This window comes from Corvus hawaiiensis, chromosome 20 (genome assembly GCF_020740725.1).
Source record: "Corvus hawaiiensis isolate bCorHaw1 chromosome 20, bCorHaw1.pri.cur, whole genome shotgun sequence".
In the NCBI taxonomy this organism is placed as follows: Eukaryota; Metazoa; Chordata; class Aves; order Passeriformes; family Corvidae; genus Corvus; species Corvus hawaiiensis.
In genome coordinates this window covers 3,260,443-3,281,439 of record NC_063232.1, presented here as the reverse complement: position 1 = coordinate 3,281,439, position 20,997 = coordinate 3,260,443, and the positions used below count along the sequence as shown (strand labels likewise).

Here is a 20,997-nt window from a genome sequence, read left to right as displayed (position 1 = left end):
GATGTTTGCTTCCAGTGTGTGCTGCCAAGTACAAGCAGCACTGTTGTGATGTGAAAACCCTCCAGGCTGATGGGTGAGAATTTTACAAGCTCTGGAGAATCCATCCACCTCCCTGCTCCTGCTGACATCCTGGAGTGGGTGCATTGCAGCACTGTTTCCCCAGGCACCATCTAATGCTCCATGCTGAGGGCTCAGGCTTTTACTGGGATTGAAGTAGCATTAATTGCCCCTGGGCCTGCACAGAGCTCCACCCTGCTGTGCCTGCAAGGATGCTGACAGGTAAGGGGAAGTATTTACATCAGGCAATGGTCCTGTGAGGACCATTCTTACTTCTACCCATGTTTTCTTCAATGCAAACCCACTTTCCATACATCACCTAGGAAGGACCCTGTCAAGCCCAGCCTCTACTTCCCATGTTGCCTCCTACATGCAAGTTTTAGCAGTTGTTTGTGTCATTCTTCTCCACAGTGGGGTGTTTACTGCTGAAATTTGTGTAACAGCTTGTGAAATGCTCCTGCTGAGCCATAGCAGTGAAGCCAACTGACCACAGAAGCCAAGCTTGGTGTTTCGGGGGAATTGTGGTTCAGCACAATCTGAAGCCAAAGGACACTCCCAGCCTCGGAGGGCCGTGTTGATGTGGGAAAATGGGATTAAACTTTGCAGGAGAAGGGGTGGTCTATGCCAGGAGCTTGCATCACCTGGGCAGGAGCACCCAGGTGCCAGCCCTGTGGGTCACAGAGGTGTGGTAGGCACAGATTTAGGGAGGTTACAGCTCCAGCTGAGGAGCTTTAGCAGTAAATGGCCCGGGTAAATCGTGTCACGAAAGGCAGCGTGTAACCACCTGCATGTAATTTTTAAATAACCCCCGTGCCTTTCTTAGAGTAAGTTGTGGCAGGTCTATTTTTAACCGGAATGTGCCCAGCCTTGCCTGAGCTCCTTTCCCTGCGTTTATTTTTGGCCCGTTTCCCACGCCAGGACTGTAACAAGGTTAATTCGGCCGTCCTGCGGGGCATGTCCTGCCTCCCCTAAAGCAGCACCTGCCCCGCTTTCCTTCTGCTCCGTGGCCGGAGGCCGCTGCCAGGGCAGGGCCACCCGCGGGCGCCGCGGCCTCGTTCGTGCCCCGCTCCCTGCCTCGATAAGGCTCCGCAGGGACTCTGCCCTCCGTCCGCAGAGCGGCCCCACGCCCCGGCAGCGTTTCACAACCGGCCCGGCAGTGCCAGACCCGCCGGAGCCCACGGAGGACTGCGGCAGCCTCGCGGTGCAGCGAGCCCGGCAGGAGCATCCCCGACAGCGGCAGTCAAGGTACCGGCGGTACCCCCGGTTCCGGGGGCGGCCGTGGGGACACATCCTTCACCCCGCTCTGCTCTTTTTCCCCCCTCCTTCCCCTCCCTCACACCGAGACCCCCGGGCGGGGCGGCCCCGCGGCCTCGCGGCCTCGCCCGTTCCGCTTCCGTCATGTGAGCGGAAAGAGGAAGCGCCTGCAGCGGCGGCGACCCCGGTGGGCGGCGGGGCCGCGGGGGCGGAGGGTCCTGCCCGGGGCGGAGGGCACCGGCCGCGGGGAGAGCCACGGTCTCGCAACCACCGTGCCGCAACCACTGCCACGGCTGTCGCCTTAACCCCGGTGTCGCTCGGGGGTCCCCGCGGTTCCTCGGGGAGGGGGTGGGGGTCCCCATCCCGCCGTGTCCTCGCCCGGTGTCGCTCGGTACCGCGGTGCCGCCGCGAGCAGCTCCCGGCTCCCTCGGTGGCATCCCCGCGCTCCCACCAACGCCCTGCGCTGCTTTTCAAACTTTTCTAACTCGGGAATTACGTAAGGATTCAGAGAGATGCGGCAGAATTCGGGACAAACGGCGGCGGCGTGTTCGCTCCCCGGAGATGGGGCGGGGGGTGCGGCTGGGCGGTGGGAGCGTGTGCGGTGCTTTTGGGGACGAGCCGGGGTGTGTGCGGCGGAGGGAGGGCCCTGTGGTGAGCTGGGTGTCGCCGGTGTCTCCTTAGCGCTGAGCAGCCATGGAGAGGATGCAGCAGATCGTGGGGCGGGCGAGGGCCGCCTTCAACTCGGGCCGGAGCCGCCCGCTGGAGTTCAGGATTCAGCAGCTGAAGGCCCTGGAGAGGATGGTGCAGGAGAAGGAGAAGGACATCCTGGCAGCCCTCAAGGCCGATCTCAACAAGGTCTGGGTCGGGGAGTTTCTCTCCTCAGTCGTGCAAGGACAGTGGTCAGCCCTGAAGGGAAAGTTGGAAGGCCAGAGGCTGCCTTTGCTGTGCTAAATGCCTTTTGCTCTTGTTCATCTTGGCCCTGGCTCCCACTGTGGCCTGCAAAGGTCTGCTGCCACTATTTCTAAGAAGTTAGTCTAAGGCAGGACTGCAAAGGCAAATCCTGGCTGTCAGGTTTTGGTTCTGCCTCACACACCCAAACTGGCTGTCTTTGGCCAGGGATCCTTTGGGGCAGCGCTGCCAGTGACAGACACATTGGAGCAGCAGGGCTGTGATGGTGGCTGTGGGAGGTGGGTGCCTTTGCCATCCCCTCCCCAAACTCCCTTTTCTTTCAGTGTGGGCACAATGCCTACAGCCATGAAATTCTGGGTGTGCTGGGGGAGCTGGCCCTGACCATGGAGAAGCTGCCATCCTGGGCAGCCCCTCAGCCCGTGAAGAAGAACCTGCTGACCATGAGGGACGAGGCCTACATCGGCTACGAGCCGCTGGGAGTGGTGCTGGTCATCGGGGCCTGGAACTACCCCTTTGTGCTGGTCATGCAGCCCCTGATCGGGGCCATTGCAGCAGGTGGGGATCCAGCACAGCCCCATCCTTCATGGGGTGGTGGGTGGGGAGAGGATGTGAGGGCTCAGTGTTGGTGCTGTGTCTGCCCTGCAGGCAATGCGGTGGTGGTGAAGCCGTCGGAGGTCAGCGAGAACACGGCTCGGCTGGTGGCTGAGCTCCTGCCACAGTACCTGGACAAGGTGAGTGTGGCCCTGTGTTTGACGTGACTGTCCTGCTTCCAAAGGGCTCCTGCAGGTTCGAGCCAAATCCATTGCCTGCTCTCTTCAAAGGAGCATAAGCAGGAGGCACAGGAAGGGTTGAATTAGAGTCCAAAGGTACACTGACAAATTCTCCCTGTGTTTGTGTGTGTGCTTACATAACGCTGCTGCAGTGTGACAGCCTTTTTGACATCCGTGGCCATATGGAGAGGTGTGTGTGTGTACTTCTCACTGCAGGAGCTGCTCTTTTGGAGCTGTCCTGGAGATGCCCTTAGGTCAGCACAGGTTGTGTAGGATGCTGGCTCTTCCTGAGAACTGGGCACTGTGTGTTCGGTGGCAAGATGTCCTGGGTTTTCGTGTCCGAGGAGGAGGAGGTGTTGTTTCTCCTCCTCTTGCCTGGCAGTTCTGTCATCCCTTGCACTATGTCACTGAGACAGACTGTTGCTGTGACTGCAAAGCCTCTGTGGAATTTTCTCCAGGAGTTACCGCCTTCCACAGGTGGGAGGCAGGAGCAGAGGAAGGAGACAGTCCTTGGGAGAGCCTGACAGTCACATGAACCCTGATTCTTGCTGTGTGGGAGCAGCTCCACAGCCAGACTCAGCCCTGGCCTCAGCCTCCATTTCTTTTAGTTCACGTGGCACAAAATGGGAAATGAAACTTCATTTCGGGAGAAGGAGCAGAGCATATCTCTGATATCACTACATTTTGTCCCTGTCATGAAGTAGGCCACAAATTAAGTCTGCCCTCTGCCACATGCAGAGCTGCTGCCTTCATGTAAGTGCTTTGAATCAAGGTAACTCTCAGGGTCTTGTTTGCCCTGCAGGATCTGTACCCCGTGGTCACTGGAGGAGTTCCTGAGACAACCGAGCTGCTGACCCAGAGATTTGATCACATCCTCTACACTGGCAACACCGCAGTGGGCAAAATTGTGATGGCAGCAGCTGCCAAGAACCTGACCCCTGTCACCCTGGAGCTGGGTGGGAAGAGCCCCTGCTACATTGACAAGGACTGTGACCTGGCTGTCGCCTGCAGGTCAGCTTGTTGCACCTCTGGTGGGCCCTGAGCAGTGGAATGGGTACCCTGTGAGGCAGGGGGATGTCTCTGGGCCAGCATGCCCAGCTCAGGTGGTGCCTGGTGGGAAAACCATCTCCCTTTCTCCTTATCACAGGCGGATAACATGGGGCAAATACATGAACTGTGGGCAGACCTGCATCGCCCCAGACTACATCCTGTGTGACCCATCCATCCAGAGCAAGGTGGTGGAGAACATCAAGACAACTCTGAAGGTGAGGGAAGAGTCCCTCGTGCAGTGGGAACGGTCCCTATTGCAGGCCAGGTGTGATTTCCTGGAGCTGTGGCTGTTGGAAGCTGTGCTGAGCACTTTGTTTCTGCTGTGCCCTTTGCCAGGAATTCTATGGGGAAGACGTGAAGTCGTCTCCAGACTATGAAAGGATCGTCAATAAACGTCACTTCAAGAGGGTTAAGAGCCTGCTGGAAGGGCAGAAGATTGCTCATGGGGGAGAGACTGATGAGGCCTCCTGCTTCATAGGTGCTGCTGGCAGCTGCTGGGGAGGGGAGGTGGTAGTGGGTGCTTTTTGGGGTCTGTGTGTCTGTGTCTTCCTTGGGTTGTGTTGAACGCAGGTCGAGTCCAGGACAAGGTCCTGGGATGGGCCATGCCTGTGTCCTGCTCATGCTGTTCTCCCATTCTCCCGTTTGCCTCAGCACCAACCATCCTCACTGATGTTTCCCCGGAGTCCAAGGTGATGGAGGAGGAAATCTTTGGACCAGTGCTGCCCATTGTGACTGTGAAGAGCGTGGAGGAAGCCATTGAGTTCATCAACCGTCGGGAGAAGCCGCTTGCCCTCTATGTGTTCTCCAACAACAAGCAGGTGGGTCTGGGCTCTGCCAGAGGAGATGAACATGGTTGACATGTAGTTCCCTTCCCAGTATCTTCAGTTATATGGTCTGGTCTCTTCTCTGAGCCTTTTTAATGTTTTGGGTTTTTTTATTTCTTTTTCTAGTTGATCAAGAGAGTCATCTCAGAAACCTCCAGTGGGGGTGTGACTGGAAATGATGTCATTATGCATTTCTTCCTCTCAACTTTGCCTTTTGGTGGTGTTGGTAAGTTACTGGTGCTCTTTAAGAGTTGGGACTTGCTGCACAGTGTGTCCCAGGGGACAACAACTCATGGTTTGTGTCTGGGTATCCCTGTGCCTGCTACAGCCCAAGGATCTCTGTGCAGCAGATCTTGGTAAGTTCGGGGAGTGGATTAGGACAGGGGCCAGGAGGGAAAAACCTTTGGGTGTATTTTTGGAAAGACTGAAACATTTAGTGCAGCCTGATGGGAAAGGTGCATTAAAACCATCAGCTGCAATCAGGGTGATTGGCAGAAATTACAGGTGGACATGAGGTGAGGAAAAAGAGTGTTGAGAGTACAGATGGACATCGTAGACGCTGAGAAGTGCTGCAGGGGAAGGGTCAGTTGTCCTCAAGTGGACAGAGTTTTGCCTGGCTGAGCCTGAGGAGTGACCCTGCCTGGCTGTGCCCCTCAGGTCACAGCGGGATGGGCGCCTACCACGGCAGGCACAGCTTCGAGACCTTCTCCCACCGCCGCGCCTGCCTCATCAAGGACCTGAAGATGGAGAGCACCAACAAAATGCGGTACCCACCTGGCAGCCAGAAGAAGGTGGATTGGGCCAAGTTCTTCCTTCTGAAGCGGTTTAACAAAGCCCGAATTGGGCTCTTTGTCCTGGCCCTGCTGGCGGTTGTGGCAGCGGTGATGATTAAGGTGAGTCGAGGGTCTTTGCTGTCTGTGCAATTTACTTGATCTGTTCTTTGCAACTGCAGCCCTTTCATTAAGCCTGACCTCTTTTTCTGTCTCATGATATCTGTCCCGCCTTAAATTCTTACCTTCTCACTCTTGCAAGCAGTCTGTAGAATAGGAATATCCCCGGAGAGATCTCACAGGCTGCTGTGCTCGTTGTTGCTCTTCCCTGGTAGGTGATACCCGTGGGATGCTCCCTCCAGAGGCAGAGGTTGGTAGTTTTAGACTCGTTAGGAGTGGTTTCAATTCCTGGGCTTCCTTCAGCAGCGTTTGAGCTGCCTCACAGCCCAGAGAGCTGCGAGTGTGTACCATGGCATCCTGGGGAGGGAAGCTGTGTCCCAAAGCCGGGGTCTGTGACGAGCTCTTGCTCCTCCTTGCCCATTGCAGCCCCTGTCTGACCTCAGCTCAATTATTCCCGTTTCCTCCCTTGTTTCCAGCTGGGTAGTGCGGAAGGGTGGGATGTCCTCTCCTCTCTGCAGGAGGCGGAGGCTTGCAGGAGGCTCAGGATGCCTCCTGAGGTGGAGGAGCAAGATCCGAATCTCTGAGCGTGATCACCGTTGGTTGTCCTTGTCTGACAAACCAGGCACTGCATGTGCCTTCACTGACTGCTCTGTGGGGTTTAGTGAGCTTGAGGGAGCAGCTCCTGAGGGGACAGGAGGTGGCAGGGTGGATCAGGATTCTGCCCTTCAGTCTGTGTAGTTACTGCTGCAAGGAGACACTCAGGAGCCCAACATCCCAGGGGAAATAACCTGCCCATGTAATCCAGAAGGAGATTTAAGAGCCAAGAACTGGCTCAGGCCTCAAGGGAGCAGACAGGGAGGGGAATGAGGGGGGGAAACTCACAGCATCTTGAAATCATTTGGGTTTCTCAGAGCCACCAGTCTGTGCTGAAGAGAAAAGCCCTCTTGGTTGTGCTGGCTGTGCAGAGGCTGGGCTGGCCCAGCGGGTGGTAAGGAGGAGCAGGTTTCAGAGCACTGCTGTGGCTGTCACAGTGAGGTAGGAGCCTTTTTCTTCTCCTGTGTGTAGACCTAGTTTGAGACTGGGAAAAGCTTTGTAGATGAGTGAATGTGGGGCTTGGAGAAGGTTTCCCTCTGAGCCAGAGCTCCCTCTGAGCTTTCCCTGGCATCTGAGATAACCAGTGCATGCTGAGGGGCAGGAGGCAGGAGAGCTGCACGCTGGGGAACTCCCTGACTGAAGGGGCTTTGCTTCAGGCTGTTCTAGAAAGGGAATTGGTTTTGTCTCAGCAAATCCTTCACAGGCCCTTGGTGTTGTGTTTTGCTTTCACAGGTGGTTAACTGATGAAGAGAGAAGGCACCACGTGCACGTCATACTCTGGGTGCTCGCTTTGTGTCTGTTTCCTTAAGCTGGGGAGTCATTATTTTCTTTTGTTCTGGGTAATTTCAGTGAGCTGTCGAGCACACAGAGTAGCCTTAGAGAGGCACTAACCACGAGAAGGCTCAGATTCCTGTTTACTTAAAAGCCATGCTGGAGCAGAGGGACCAGTGGGGACAAGCTCTACAAAGGAGGACTGCAGAGCAAGAAATTCCAGTCCGTACCTCCACCCCGTGCCATGCAGAGCTTCCAGGGACACACAGTGTCTTGCACCAAACCACTCATCTTCCTTCAGCGACCAACAGGAGCTCAAGTTTCAGCAGTCCCTGGGTTGACAGTGTTTTCCCTGCAGTTTGGGGATGGTCTGCTCCTGTTGTGCCCTGAACACCCGCTCTCCTGGTGACAAACTTGAGACAGGCTGTGCTGCCCGATGCATTTGGCCAAGAGTGGTGAATAAACCCAGTGAGGTTCCCCTTGCCGTTTAATTGAGGTGAAACATTCATGGATCTCTGCAAACCGGAATCATCCACAGCTGGTGAGGGTTCTGGGTTTCATCATGTGCCTTTAGCAGTTATTTAGCAGTTAGAAAATTCCAAAGGTGATGCCTGCACTGCCTGTATTGTGCTGGTGAGTGCCTAATGCTGGTGCAAAAGAACTTTCAGGCCTGTTTAAAGAAGTGGGAATGACAAATGCCTTGTGGATTATCCCAGCCCCACACAGCCACTCGCTTGTTCCCAGTGGGATGGGGAAGAGAATTGGAAGGAAGTGAGAAAACTTGTATGTTGAGATAAAAATAGTTTAATAGGTTAAGTGAAAGTTGGGCTTGCAGGCAGATTAAAGCAAATCAAGGAATTCATTCATTAATTCCCCTCGTCAGGCAGGTGTTCAGCCATCCACAGGAGAGCAGGGCATTGTCTATCCTGGTGGTGACTTGGGAAGACAAACACCGTAACTCCCAATATCACAAATCCAAACCAGCACCATCCTGCTAGGAAGGAACTTAGTGACACCATGAAAATTAACTTAATCCCAGCCAAAGCCAGCACAAAGCTGTTCCTGGTCAGATTCCTCCAAGGGAAAACAATTACTGGAAGAGTGTGTGTGCTTCTTCATGTTTGAGCTTCTTAGGATGCTGAAATCTTGCACTGGGGAATAATGTGGGGCTTGTTCTAGCTTGGGGGAAGGACGCTGAAGGAATTGAAGGTGAAAGAGCTTTAGAAATATTAATGTTAAAGCAAATTAAAAAGTTATTACTACATGCAATTAATATAGAGTAGAAAATTATATTTACTGTGCAATAAGTGGGATTTCTTCATGTCTGGTGAAAGTCCATGTGCTAAGCCTTTTTGATGATACATTTTGCAAGCCACTAAATAAACACTAAGAATTTAAATAATCCAAGTGTGGTAAGTCCTTGCAGTCTCCTGAAGAATCCTGCTCTGCTGGTCCCAGCTCTGGCCATGGCTTGGCAGAATGGCACAGGTGTGTTTTGAGGTGTCTCTGCCCCAGCACAAGTCCCTGGCACAGTGGGGAAAGGGTCCCCCAGAGCTCTCTTGGGCGCTGAAAATGCTCCTGGAGCCAGGCAGGGAGTGGGGTGAGCCAGTAGAGGAGCTGGCCTTGCGAATCCATCCCTGGATGGCCTCCCACCTGCCTGGTTGGGGTATTTTTAGATCCCAAGTGTGAGTGTTGTCTCCCGACAGCAGCTGTGGCACTTGGGCCGCGCGTCCCCTTTGCCCTGGCGTGGGCAAAGCCATGTGGTCCCTGCCATCCCACACCGGGGCTGAGTCACTGCCCTGGCTGGAGGCAGCGATCCAGGGCTCCACAGCCCAGGACAGAGCTGGGTAAAGGGCACCTTGTACCCAGCAAGAGCCCTGGGCCAGGGCCAGCTCTCCCGTGGGAGGAGGGATCGCCCCCAGCCATGGCAGGGGAAGGGCTTGTGCCTGCTTGCACTCGCTGCAGAAGGCTGGTGGAGAGAGAAGCTTCTCTGAAGGTAACTCGCTTTTTTTCCTTCATTTTTTAATGAGTGGCTTTCTTGGGCTGTGTCACACAGCTGTGGCAGTGGGCTGGGAAGAGCAGGATTTAATCATTGTAAGGGGATCTTGGTGTCTCGTTTGGTTGGGCAGGGATGCAGGAGCAGATCTCTGGCCCTGACTAAAGAGTGAAATGCTGCTCCTGGGAAGCAGGGTGAAGCCTCTGCGGTGCTTTGTCTTATTTCTTGTGAAGACATGTGAGGGCCTCGGGGTTATGGGGAAGACGGGTGCAGGCCGGCTCCGGGCACACAGCTCTGCTTCCAGCTGGCTGCCCACCCAGGCCATGGTCATCTCTGTGTCTTACCTCCTTGTGAACACCCCTGTGAGCAGAGGGTCGAGTGGCTGGTGGGTTTGAGGATACCCCCAAACTTAGAGAAAGCATCCACAGAACAGGATCAATCAGCAAACCCCCCTGTGAGAGCTGCCCCGTGCAGGTGGGACGGGGCTTGGATACTGTGAGCCCTGAGCACTCAGCTTGGGAGCAGGAGCTCCTCTCCAAGAAGGAGAACATCTCCCAGCCTTGCTCTGGGTGGGACACCTCATGGTGGTGTCCCCAGGGCTGAGCAGCCCTCGCTGGCCCTGTGGTGAGCTGGGTGTCGCCGGTGTCTCCTCAGCGCTGAGCAGCCATGGAGAGGATGCAGCAGATCGTGGGGCGGGCGAGGGCCGCCTTCAACTCGGGCCGGAGCCGCCCGCTGGAGTTCAGGATTCAGCAGCTGAAGGCCCTGGAGAGGATGGTGCAGGAGAAGGAGAAGGACATCCTGGCAGCCCTCAAGGCCGATCTCAACAAGGTTTGTGTTGTCAGTGGGTCTCTCCCTCTTGCTGTGCGTGGACAGTGGGTAACCCTGAGCAAAGCAGGAAGGCCAAGGGCTGCCTTTGCAGTGGCAGATGGTTTTTGTCGTGTCCCCCTCTGTGGATCTGGAGGACTCTGACTCTCCACGGTGCCACAGTGGCTGTGGGAGGTGGGTGCCTTTGCCATCCCCTCCCCAAACTCCCTTTTCTTTCAGTGTGGGCACAATGCCTACAGCCATGAAATTCTGGGTGTGCTGGGGGAGCTGGCCCTGACCATGGAGAAGCTGCCATCCTGGGCAGCCCCTCAGCCCGTGAAGAAGGACCTGCTGACCATGAGGGACGAGGCCTACATCGGCTACGAGCCGCTGGGAGTGGTGCTGGTCATCGGGGCCTGGAACTACCCCTTTGTGCTGGTCATGCAGCCCCTGATCGGGGCCATTGCAGCAGGTGGGGATCCAGCACAGCCCCATCCTTCATGGGGTGGTGGGTGGGGAGAGGATGTGAGGGTTCAGTGTCGGTGCTGTGTCTGCCCTGCAGGCAATGCGGTGGTGGTGAAGCCGTCGGAGGTCAGCGAGAACACGGCTCGGCTGGTGGCTGAGCTCCTGCCACAGTACCTGGACAAGGTGAGTGTGGCCCTGAGTTGGTCCCCAGGTTTCTCTGTGCCACAGTGATGAGCTGAGTTGGGGTGACCCTGACACCCCTGCCCTGCAGGATCTGTACCCCGTGGTCACTGGAGGAGTTCCTGAGACAACCGAGCTGCTGACCCAGAGATTTGATCACATCCTCTACACTGGCAACACCGCAGTGGGCAAAATTGTGATGGCAGCAGCTGCCAAGCACCTGACCCCTGTCACCCTGGAGCTGGGTGGGAAGAGCCCCTGCTACATTGACAAGGACTGTGACCTGGCTGTCGCCTGCAGGTCAGCTTGTTGCACCTCTGGTGGGCCCTGAGCAGTGGAATGGGTACCCTGTGAGGCAGGGGGATGTCTCTGGGCCAGCATGCCCAGCTCAGGTGGTGCCTGGTGGGAAAACCATCTCCCTTTCTCCTTATCACAGGCGGATAACATGGGGCAAATACATGAACTGTGGGCAGACCTGCATTGCCCCAGACTACATCCTGTGTGACCCATCCATCCAGAGCAAGGTGGTGGAGAACATCAAGACAACTCTGAAGGTGAGGGAAGAGTCCCTCGTGCAGTGGGAACGGTCCCTATTGCAGGCCAGGTGTGATTTCCTGGAGCTGTGGCTGTTGGAAGCTGTGCTGAGCACTTTGTTTCTGCTGTGCCCTTTGCCAGGAATTCTATGGGGAAGACGTGAAGTCGTCTCCAGACTATGAAAGGATCGTCAATAAACGTCACTTCAAGAGGGTCAAGAGCCTGCTGGAAGGGCAGAAGATTGCTCATGGGGGAGAGACTGATGAGGCCTCCTGCTTCATAGGTGCTGCTGGCAGCTGCTGGGGAGGGGAGGTGGTAGTGGGTGCTTTTTGGGGTCTGTGTGTCTGTGTCTTCCTTGGGTTGTGTTGAACGCAGGTCGAGTCCAGGACAAGGTCCTGGGATGGGCTATGTCTGTGTCCTGCTCATGCTGTTCTCCCATTCTCCCGTTTGCCTCAGCACCAACCATCCTCACTGATGTTTCCCCGGAGTCCAAGGTGATGGAGGAGGAAATCTTTGGACCAGTGCTGCCCATTGTGACTGTGAAGAGCGTGGAGGAAGCCATTGAGTTCATCAACCGTCGGGAGAAGCCGCTTGCCCTCTATGTGTTCTCCAACAACAAGCAGGTGGGTCTGGGCTGTGCTTCCCCATGGAAACATCTCTGCACAGCTGGAATCTGAACATGGCTGATCCCAGACACAGCTCCTGCAGGGTCTGTGTCAGTTCCTTTTCCGTGTGAATTGCAGCATTTGGGGGCCATGAGAGTCTCCAGAGCTGCTGGAGGCTCCCAGCCTCCTGCTGAAGGGCTCTAGGTTTGTACGTCTCCACCCACGCAGCTGGGTGCTGCTTTCTGCAATGTCTCCTGCCCCAGCTTCCAGGCTCTGTTGTGCCACTTCAGGAATTCAGGTCAGGGCTTCGCCCTGGAACAACAGCCCCAGGCGGTTTGGGTGGGAGGGCTGAGGAGCACCCTGGGCTGACATGAAGCCTTTTCATTTTGTGGCTGTTCCAGCTGGGCAGATCCTGTGCTTAAGTGGTGTAAACTGGCCTCTCTCATCGAACAAGGCACAGCCTGTGCCCCCCACAAAGGGGGTTGGAAGCATCACTCTGAACCCTCCCTGCTCTGGTACATGGTGTTGTGTCCCATCTTGACTTGTTCTGTGCCCTCTCCCATTGTGGGTAGCTGATCAGACGGGTGATATCAGAGACCTCCAGTGGTGGCATGACAGCCAACGATGTCATCATGCACTCCATGGTTCCAGATCTGCCCTTCGGTGGTGTGGGTGAGTCCCTGCTCCCGCCCCTGCACCTGCATTCCATCAGCAGCAGCCTCTGACCCAGGTGCTCTCGTGCCTGCTTGGCAATTCAGGAACTTCCAGCTGCATTTTCCCATTAATGTTATTTTCTGGGGTGGGTTCCTTCGTAAAAAAGCTCGTTAGTGTTTTGGTTGTTAGGCCTCCCAGTGAGAGAGGAAAACCCCCTGCCACATAAGTGAGCTGTGGTTCCCCTGTGCTGCGGTTGGGATGAATTTGTCCATGGCCTGGTTGAGTTTCCACAGCTGCTGTCAGGCTCATGTGGCAGAGGCAACCCGGCAGAGGGCTGAGGTCTTGGGTGTTCCTAAATGTCCTCATGTCCCACTCCTTGAAATCACAGACCCTGTTCCTCCTGTCCTCGACCCCTGTGTGAATTTTGTGGGAAAAGCAAGACTGGCCCTGTGAGGAGAGAGTTGGTGTCATTAACGTTTTAAGGATGAGTGCACACAAGCAGCAGCTCAAAGCAGTGAGCAGGTCCTCACTTATTTCTGTGCAGTTAAAAAAGCTGCTCTTTGCTTCTCTGCCCTGAGAAGCAGCATGACCAAGCTTTCCTGTGTCCTGGGGGCTGCCAAACTGAGTCTGAGAAGCACAGGTGTCCCTGTGCCTGGTGTGACCCTGCCTGGCTGTGCCCCTCAGGTCACAGCGGGATGGGCGCCTACCACGGCAGGCACAGCTTCGAGACCTTCTCCCACCGCCGCGCCTGCCTCATCAAGGACCTGAAGCTGGAGGTTGTGAACAGACTGAGGTACCCACCTGGCAGCATGGAGAAGATGCATTTGGTCAAGCTCTTACTCGTGAAGCAGTGTAACAAGAGCAGAGTGGGACAGTTCATCTCGGCCCTGCTGGCGGCTGTGAAAACCCTGGTGGCAAAAGTGAGCTCTGTCCCCTGAGCCCCACCTGCCCTCAGCCTCCATCACCCCATTCCCTTGGGCTCTGCTCCTTCCCTGGAGGACTCATCCCTGTTCCTGTGCCTTTCCAGGTGTTGTGCCCCCGGCGAGAGGGGTGATGGGCAGCCGGCCCTCGGACCCGCTGCTCTCTCCCTGCAGTCCCAGTGCTGAAATTTTCTTTGCTGCAATTTCATTTCTTCCAAGGCAGCCAGTGCACTGAAGAGGTGGAAGACAACAAAATGCACCTAAAGCAGAGACACCCCCCAAGTTAAAGGCTGCAGCTCCTGCTGAAACAGGAATCTATCCAGACCTAGGCCATGAGTCATGCCTGAGCAGTGAGTGGCAGATAGAAGGAAAGAACATCCACCCTGCTTTGCCAACAGGAACTCCTCTAAAACCTCCTGGGAACTGGGAGTGTTTGTCACGAGGGTATCTAAACAAAGCCAGTCATTACTGAGCCTGTTATCTGTGCAATGCCTCACCTGATCCCCAGAGGAAGCTGGTTCTGCATAAAGCCTGGAAATATGGGTCTCACTGCAGGGGACAGTCCAGGCTGGTTGTCCCCAGATCAGAGGGAAGGAGCCTTGAAGAACCTGCAGCATCTCATCCTTGAAGGGACTCCTGACTGAATGGGTGATGCTCACTGCAGAGAAACCACCTTTAGCTATCCAAGGTGTGCAAAGGCCACCTGAGGTGGTGGCAAAAGCCACCTGAGCTGTGGGCACGCTGTCCCAAGGACTTGAGAAGTGCCAGGGACTGTTGTGCTGCTGCATTTGGGGCTGCTGGGGCAAAGACAGGGGCACTGCTGTGACTGGAGTCCCAGGTCTGGGAGGTCCTTGGTGAGAGTGGCAGGGCAGCCACAACCACCTCTTCTGTAATTGAATTTCAGGGATTTATTGGTTTATGCATAGTCTTTTACGTCCAAACTTGTAACTGAGAGCTGACCTTGACCCTTGCTGAATAAAACCTTTGTTTTACTGCAAAGGCCACCTGGGGCAGGGCAAGACCCATGTGTGGGTGTTCCCTGCTCTGCTCCCAGCCCCACCCTCAGCCTCCACCCCAAGGAGCCAGCCCCACTCCAGCCGGATTTATTCTTTATTGGGCATTTGTCACAGAGCAGTAGTGGGAGCTGGGCTGTGCTGGGCTCCAGCTGGTGGTGACAGCATGGGCTGGAGGGGGTCACCCACAAGCTCAGTGTGTGTCAGGCAACCCAGAGCAGCATTTTGGGTGCCAGAGCAGCCTCGGGGCCCATTCCCAATCAATATCTGCACAAACACTGCTGGACACTGACAGAGGCCCTTTGGCTCCCGTGGGACAGGCGTGTGCTCAATATTCTCGCTGGCTGGTCCATGCTTTGTACATCTGTCCCTCAGGAAAGGCTTTCACCCCAAAAACAAGTCCCCAAAGTCCTTGGTGCCAGTCAGTCTGTGCTGGTGATCAGCTTTATGGCGATGCCGAGCGCGAGCGCGGCCACGGCCACGGCCGCTGCCAGCCCACGCCGGAGGATCAGCCGCTTGGTGACCACAGGGGTGGCCGGCTCGGAGGGGGGAGATGTGGCTGCCCGCAGCTCCAGCTGTGACGTGGGCTCCTCCAGACTGGTGATGCCCGTGAGCACGACGTCGCTCTGCACTTCTAATCCCGCTGCAAGGAGAACGGGGACTGAGGAGGTTGGGAGGGATTGAGGGGTTTCTGGGGAGGGTTTTGTCACAGGGCTTGAATGCACATTAGGAGCAGCCCAGAGCGTGGAGATCTCCAGCTCTCCAGCAGGTCCTGCCCTCAGAGGTGACACCTGGTGTCTGCAAGGTGGGAACTGCCCACAGGTCGTCCCTCTGTCACTGCCCTCCTGAGCCCACGCTTGTAATCACTGCTCTCCCAGTAACTGAGGGTGTCACCAGCATGACACTCTCCCCCTTTTGTGGCTTGTTCCTGGCTTATGCGAACCCTTAGGGACCCCTCCTGCACCCAAACCCTCCCCTGCATGCAGTGCCCAGCTCCTGCCATACCGACAGACCCCAACACCGCCCTGGCAGGGAGGTAAGTGTGGGGCTGGGGGGCTGCTGCCACATCCAGATCCTTAAGGGAGGGTTCGGAGCCCAGGCTTGGCAGCTCCGGTGGTGGCAGCTGGGTCACTCCTGCACGGCGCTGGGCCTGGAGAGGGAATGCGCTGGGTTTAGCAGGGAATTCCCGCCGAGAAAAGCTGTGTTGCCTCTCTTGGGGTCTCCCTGGAGCTGTTGAGGCACGAGGTGATGCTCAGGGCTGCAGGGCTGAGGTAGCCCCAGTCACCCCATCTGCTCTGAGCTTCGTGTCCCCAAACAAGGTGCAGGGGGAAACCTTGAGGGCGCTGAGTGCTTGTGCAGGAGGGAGCTGAATACGGGGATGTCATGGGAGCGCTGGGTTTTACTCCAGGGCACTGGAGGACAGTGCTGGCTGTGAGATTGAGCCTGTCTCATCCCAGCAGAGCACTGAGGACCTTCCCAGTGCAGGGACGTGCTGTCAGTGCCTGGATTACCTCCTTGGCTGCCTTCTCCCAGTCCAGGCGGGAGATGTAGGTGATGAAGCAGGTGCAGAGGATGAAGACGCAGACGAGCATCGCGATCCACAGGCCTGCAGAGGCCACGCGGCATCAGCCGGAGCCAACCCAGCATCCCAGGTCAGCGGGGACATGGGGCGGTCATGGGTGCCTGCTGTGGGGCTGGCACACCTGGCACCAGTTACTTTTCCCCAGTAAAAGCCCCCAGCAGCTGCAGGAGCATTCCCAGTCCACCCCAGTGTGCCCAGGCAGGTCAGAGGGGGGACAGAGCCAGGCACGAGGGTTATGGTGAGCCCTCAGTGGAGCTGCATCTGCCCGTGGGGGTTTGGGGGTGCAGTGCCCAGGGGTCAGTACCCATGACGCCGATCTTGGCCACGAAGAGCAGCACGGCTGCCAGGGGCATGCCCACACCGTAGTAACTCACGGCGTTGAGGATGGCACCGAATTTCTGCTTCCCGATGCCTCTGAGCACCCCACTGCAGGCACCCTGCCAGAAAGGGAGAGGGGCTGGGGCAGGGAGCACCACCTCAGCCAAATTCGGGAGATGACCCAGCTCCCTGCCTCTGCCCGTTATTTCTGTGTCCCTGCCCAGTCCTCTGGGTCACCCTCTTTTTGTGCACTCGATGCTTTCTAAGGGATGATCCCAGGAGCTCTGCAGGGTCCTGGTGTGGGCACCAGTGCCCAGCTGCAGCCTGAGGGACCCTCAGCTGACCAATCCATGATGCTGCTGCTGAGCACCAGGATTCCCTATGGAAAACAGCAGCATTCCCTGGGACTTACAGTCATGGCTTCAAACAAGTGGAAGACAATGTAGATAGGCATGACCCACGCCACCAAGTCAATGATCTCCCTGAGGACGGAGGAAAGCCAAGGATCACTTTTGGGAACTGACCTCCACATACCGAGGCCAGGAGCTGGGGGCACTCACTTGTCCTTGGTGAAGATGTATCCCAGCACGTTCCTTGTGGAGGCTAAAATGGCCCCCACAATTACACAGAACACCCCTGAAAACACAGCACAGAGCTGAGCCCAGCCTGGCCGTGTTGGAGAGCTGGGGAGAAGAGGCAGGCAGAGGACTGCAAACCCTCCCTGCTCCACGGGAAGGAGCCCAGGAAGAGACTTCCCAGGATGTTGTGGACTGACCTGTGCAGATCAGGCTGGTGGTGGAGGATCTCTTGGCTGCCTTGGCGTCGCCAGCCCCCAGCGCATTCCCCACCTGCACACTGGCAGCTGTGCCCAGCCCCAGGGGGATCTGCAACCACAGGGCTCTGACAATGGGGTTGTCACAGTGACAGTGGGATAACCACCCGTCAGAGAGCAGGATAGAGTTGGGGATTTGATTTAAAGCATCTCTGTAGGAGGGATAGGCAGGAGCAGGGAGAGACTCAAGTGCGGAGGGGGAAGTTGGAGGTTTGCTGGAGCTGATTTTTGCCTTGTGCCGGGCTCGGGATGGCCCCCACGGAGCCCTGGTCTGTAGGGATAACTCAGCCCTTACCATGAAAGCCACAACAGACACCTCATAGATGATGGACTGGACAGAGAGCTCGATGACACTCAGCAGGCCTGTGGGACAGGAGGGGTCAGCGCTGGCTGTGGGTGCTGCTCTGGGTCAACCCTGGCCATCCCCTGGCAGGTCCCCTCTCCACTGACCTATCAAGAAGCTCCCAATCTCGTAGGTCCACCACTCGATGCACATCATGAGCATGCTGGGGATAGCCAGGGAGGTGAAGCTGTCCCACTCCAGCAGGCACTCACTGGACCAGCCTGTGGAGAGGAGAAACGGCACCTGATGGATGACCAGACTGCCCACGTGTTACATCCTGAGTTACAGCACCTGAGGCAGCTGGAGGTGCCACTCCTGTTCTCAGAGCCAGCAGCTCCTCAGCTCCACAGGATCTCCAGCAGCACAGTGTCCACCTACAACCTCTCTCCCGTGGGCCACAGAGCTGCACAGCCCTCAGCTCATCCCTCCCGGAGCGGAGTGTCCAAGGACAACCTCCTGCTTATGTCTGTGCTCATCAGGCTTTGGGGCTGAACCTTCCAAAGGCTCAGCAGAAAGGTTCATTTCTGCAGAATCAGTGTTCAGTGCTGAGCACGCAGCTCTGCCAGCGCCAGAGCGTGACAAGCTGCCACTGAGCAGCACCGTGGTACCCAGGGCACCTCGGGCTGGGGTTAATATTTCACCATCAGGACGAGCAGAATTCCTCTTCTATCAATAATGCCTGATAGAAGTTTTATGGACACTTTTGGGTAAAGCAGGAAGCAGGGGAGATGCCCTTACCTCCCCAGGTGTTCACGTGGAGCTTCCGGCCTATGATGTACAGGAACAAGAAAATGGTTTGTGAATACTGAGCGATGGTGTTGGCCCAGGCAGAGCCCCTGCAGAGGAAGTGAGAAAGATCATTGGCATCCTGCTTATGCCTCCCTCAGGGTGCAAAAAGACGTCCGGCCGTGCTCCTGTGAGCTCAGTGTTCCCTTGCCATTGCCAGGTGCCCTATTTTCCTCTCCAGGGGACACAGGTGTTACTCACGTGATGCCCAGGTGGAACACGTAGAGTAAGACGTAGTTTGCAGCCACGTTGACCATGTTGCCAATGACCCCACTCAGCACCAGCGGCCACATGATCATCTGCAAAGAGGAGGAGATGGGGAGCCTTCACAAATGTTTTGGGAGGGAGGTGTGAAGGTACCTGCAGCCCTGCTCTCAGTGCCTTTCCCAGAGAAAACCCCAGACTTCCAGTGATGCTGCCTGCTTGGAAAATGGGCGTGATAGAGGTAAATCCCTGATGTGGGGAAGTATGAAGGGAGGTGGATGGATACAGCTGGCTGTGGGATAGGGTGATCTATAGGGTCAGAGCTGTTTTGGAGCACCAGGGCACTGGGAAGGGTGAGCATGGAAACCCTGCATGTACAGTGGAAGGGAGCCCTGAGCCAGGGTGGGTGTGAGGACTTCAGGACCCACCTGGTTCTGCAGGTATCTCGTCTCCAGGTTATACAGAAAAACCACCTGCAAAGGAAATTTTGGATGAGATGAGCCAGTGCTGAGCAGTAGGATGGGGACAGCCTGTCCCCATGTGCAGGTGGCATCCAGAGTGCCTACGGGCACTCACCGGGAGGGCAGGGAGAAATGCGTTCACGTATTGCTGGGTCAACCTGGGGACACACACGGGTGGGGTCAGGGAGGGGCATGGCCATGGTCACTCTCCTCTCAGCCCCTCCACACCGAGGAGGGATGAGGGCACCACCCAACCTGGAGACCTCGGGATCCTGCCGCATGAGCAGCATTAGCTGCTCGATGTTGATGAGGATGGCGCAGCAAGGGAAGCAGCAGAGGAGGATGATGATGGTGGCACGCTGCAGGATCACCCCCACACGCATCAGGTTCTTGCTGCCATAGGTCTGCAGGGTGAAAGGGCAGCAGTGAAATCAGGTGGTGCTGGGGGAAAGGGGACCGTGGAGCAGTCTGAAGACCACCTGGGAAGGATTTGGAGCACAGATCTCCTCCTTATGGGATTGTTACCTGGGGATAAGCTTCTCCAGCTCGCAGGAGCAGCCAGGCACCATGAGGTGCCTGGGCATCATCAGCTGATGCTGGAAACCCCCCGTGTCCCCAGGACAAGGGCCAGCATGTCCTACCCACCTGTGATATCAAGGTGTCACACGCTGAAGTCAAACCATAACCTACAGAGATGGCAGTGACATTTATAACCTGGGGGTTAAACAGGGTGGAGGTGAGCATTTAAGGCTTTCAGGTAGGGAGAGGGGCTGAAAGGAGAAGTGGGAGTCTGAAATTCCCTCTGTCCTTTTCCCCTGCCGTATCTCATCCCAGTGTCAGCAGGGAGGGAGCTGGTGCCCGGCCCGGGGAATGCTTACAGCGATGGCCAGCGTGACAGAGGCTAGCTCAACCTTGCCCAGGTGGCCACAGAATATGGAGCTGACAAGGTGGATCAGGAAGATCAGCAGCTGGATCAGGATCTAAGCACGGAGGAGAGCTGAAGGTTAGGGGCGGAGGCGAGCAGGGGTAGCTGTGCTGGGGGGAGTCTCTCCTCCCGGGTCCTTACCAGGGGTGCCGCCAGCACCAGCAGCTTCCTCACGTCCTCCCAGAAGTTTTCCGGAATCCAGCGGCGTTTCTTCTCGCAGCTCCCGGGGCTGAGATTGCCCTGGCCGGCGGCCCTTCCCTCCCCGAAGCCATTCTCCTCGGGGAAGGTCTCCGGCTTCATGCTGCCCTGCCAGGGGAGTGGAACAAGCCCTTTCCTCCGCGCTCTGTTAAACCCCGCTGCCGTGAGCAATGTGTAACCACGCTGGGGTGAACTTCAGCCGGGGTCGGGCGATCCGGCCACATGTTCCCCGTGGCTGGGCTGGAGATGGGAAGGGTGGGCAGTGGGTCAGGGCAGGGCACGGACTGGTGGAGCCCGGCGGGGTCCTGGCAGTGCAGTGGGCAGCGCAAAGGAGCCCGGACGCACCGTGCGAGGCACTTGCTGCCTGTCCTGAGCCAGCGTTAGGGGCTGAGCCCTCCTAAATCCACCCTGAGAACCCTCCTACCTCTCCTGCTTCACCACAGCTCCACCGGCCAGTGGGCTGGAGGGTCGTCCTCCTCTTCCAGCAGCGGTGGAGGAGGGCTGGGTGTGTGCGCGGCTCTGGCGAGCTGCTGCCGGCAGTAGCGGGGCAGTGCCTCGTTCACTCTCATCACAGTGGCCAGGACATGCCGGCCCCCTTGGCTCCAGCTGTCCCTGGCACAGCCCCGCCGTGTCGGGTTTCACTGGCTCCGCTCCCCCAGGCCGAATATACCGTCCTCGGCCCGGTGGGGAGCCAGGGGAGGGGAGATGCTGCGCAGTGCAGACCCCACCTGCACGGAGTGGGCGGTGGGCTGGGATAACTCATGGGACAGAGTGAGACACCTCCCTCCTCTCCCCACACTCCCACCCCAAAGCTACCGGGCTTCTGAGCAGGGCAGAGGCTGCCACGTCCTCCCACTGGTGTTGGGGATGATGGCAGTTTCGAGCTTGTTTGTGTCACATTTTTTCATTCCCTGTCCATGGGCCACCAGCACCAGGAAAGTTGAGGGAGGTGCCAGGCATCTGCTGGATTGAGGTATTGACCTCCCAGGGCCCAGCAAGTGACACGTCACAGTCACTCAGCTGCAGGTAAGGGCCCGGACAGGCCCAGAGACGCTCAG

At 56.9% G+C, this 20,997-nt stretch overlaps 3 protein-coding genes across 14 annotated transcripts; 2 read left to right on the top strand and 1 right to left on the bottom strand.

Annotated features, from left to right (window-relative positions):
* The first annotated feature begins 1,164 nt into the window (after positions 1 to 1,164).
* Positions 1,165 to 8,521, top strand: LOC125336466 (aldehyde dehydrogenase family 3 member A2-like). 8 transcript variants are annotated; one of them, XM_048324993.1, is made up of 12 exons: positions 1,165 to 1,302; positions 1,993 to 2,166; positions 2,544 to 2,775; positions 2,866 to 2,951; positions 3,793 to 4,001; positions 4,138 to 4,255; positions 4,377 to 4,518; positions 4,692 to 4,858; positions 4,991 to 5,090; positions 5,522 to 5,757; positions 6,666 to 6,789; positions 7,081 to 8,521. In XM_048324993.1, exons 2-11 carry the CDS (start codon positions 2,005 to 2,007, stop codon positions 6,744 to 6,746), a joined length of 1,533 nt encoding a protein of 510 aa, XP_048180950.1. In that variant the 5' UTR covers positions 1,165 to 1,302; positions 1,993 to 2,004; the 3' UTR covers positions 6,747 to 6,789; positions 7,081 to 8,521. The 8 variants fall into 8 exon arrangements, with proteins under 8 accessions (XP_048180950.1, XP_048180951.1, XP_048180954.1 ...); XM_048324994.1 differs by lacking the exon at positions 1,165 to 1,302 and adding an exon at positions 1,411 to 1,498; XM_048324997.1 differs by lacking the exon at positions 1,165 to 1,302 and adding an exon at positions 1,518 to 1,659 and having other exon boundaries at positions 7,198 to 8,521.
* On the top strand, positions 1,726 to 14,298 carry LOC125336468 (aldehyde dehydrogenase family 3 member A2-like). Of its 2 annotated transcripts, none has more exons than XM_048325001.1 (11): positions 1,726 to 1,807; positions 9,770 to 9,943; positions 10,160 to 10,391; positions 10,482 to 10,567; positions 10,656 to 10,864; positions 11,001 to 11,118; positions 11,240 to 11,381; positions 11,555 to 11,721; positions 12,276 to 12,375; positions 13,042 to 13,277; positions 13,385 to 14,298. In XM_048325001.1, the coding sequence occupies exons 2-11, from the start codon at positions 9,782 to 9,784 to the stop codon at positions 13,409 to 13,411; spliced, it is 1,479 nt and encodes a 492-aa protein (XP_048180958.1). In that variant the 5' UTR covers positions 1,726 to 1,807; positions 9,770 to 9,781; the 3' UTR covers positions 13,412 to 14,298. The 2 variants fall into 2 exon arrangements, with proteins under 2 accessions (XP_048180958.1, XP_048180959.1); XM_048325002.1 differs by lacking the exon at positions 1,726 to 1,807 and adding an exon at positions 9,026 to 9,115.
* A 71-nt stretch (positions 14,299 to 14,369) lies between these two features.
* On the bottom strand, positions 14,370 to 20,582 carry LOC125336465 (multidrug and toxin extrusion protein 2-like). 4 transcript variants are annotated; one of them, XM_048324991.1, is made up of 18 exons: positions 20,364 to 20,581; positions 19,883 to 20,047; positions 19,695 to 19,796; positions 19,462 to 19,530; positions 19,072 to 19,220; positions 18,932 to 18,974; positions 18,784 to 18,828; positions 18,353 to 18,450; positions 18,104 to 18,201; positions 17,473 to 17,586; positions 17,318 to 17,385; positions 16,966 to 17,074; positions 16,751 to 16,826; positions 16,603 to 16,672; positions 16,177 to 16,309; positions 15,802 to 15,896; positions 15,296 to 15,440; positions 14,370 to 14,933 (listed from the first exon to the last, which is right to left on the bottom strand). In XM_048324991.1, the coding sequence occupies exons 2-18, from the start codon at positions 20,039 to 20,041 to the stop codon at positions 14,713 to 14,715; spliced, it is 1,794 nt and encodes a 597-aa protein (XP_048180948.1). In that variant the 5' UTR covers positions 20,042 to 20,047; positions 20,364 to 20,581; the 3' UTR covers positions 14,370 to 14,712. The 4 variants fall into 4 exon arrangements, with proteins under 4 accessions (XP_048180948.1, XP_048180946.1, XP_048180945.1 ...); XM_048324989.1 differs by having other exon boundaries at positions 16,966 to 17,385; positions 19,883 to 20,179; positions 20,364 to 20,582; XM_048324988.1 differs by having other exon boundaries at positions 16,966 to 17,385; positions 20,364 to 20,582.
* Positions 20,583 to 20,997: the final 415 nt, after the last annotated feature.

Bases quoted from the DNA above. Each gene is read 5' to 3' on its own strand.
- LOC125336466 (XM_048324993.1), top strand. From the start codon at position 2,005: ATGGAGAGGATGCAGCAGATCGTGGGGCGGGCGAGGGCCGCCTTCAAC. The intron at 4,002-4,137 runs GTCAGCTTGTTG...TCCTTATCACAG, and splicing joins GACCTGGCTGTCGCCTGCAG to GCGGATAACATGGGGCAAAT. The intron at 4,256-4,376 runs GTGAGGGAAGAG...GCCCTTTGCCAG, and splicing joins ACATCAAGACAACTCTGAAG to GAATTCTATGGGGAAGACGT.
- LOC125336468 (XM_048325001.1), top strand. From the start codon at position 9,782: ATGGAGAGGATGCAGCAGATCGTGGGGCGGGCGAGGGCCGCCTTCAAC. The intron at 11,119-11,239 runs GTGAGGGAAGAG...GCCCTTTGCCAG, and splicing joins ACATCAAGACAACTCTGAAG to GAATTCTATGGGGAAGACGT. The intron at 12,376-13,041 runs GTGAGTCCCTGC...TGTGCCCCTCAG, and splicing joins TCTGCCCTTCGGTGGTGTGG to GTCACAGCGGGATGGGCGCC.
- LOC125336465 (XM_048324989.1), bottom strand. From the start codon at position 20,041: ATGAAGCCGGAGACCTTCCCCGAGGAGAATGGCTTCGGGGAGGGAAGG. The intron at 18,202-18,352 runs GTGAGTAACACC...CTTCCTCTGCAG, and splicing joins GTGTTCCACCTGGGCATCAC to GGGCTCTGCCTGGGCCAACA. The intron at 16,827-16,965 runs GTCAGTCCACAA...CTGTGTTTTCAG, and splicing joins CACCAGCCTGATCTGCACAG to GGGTGTTCTGTGTAATTGTG.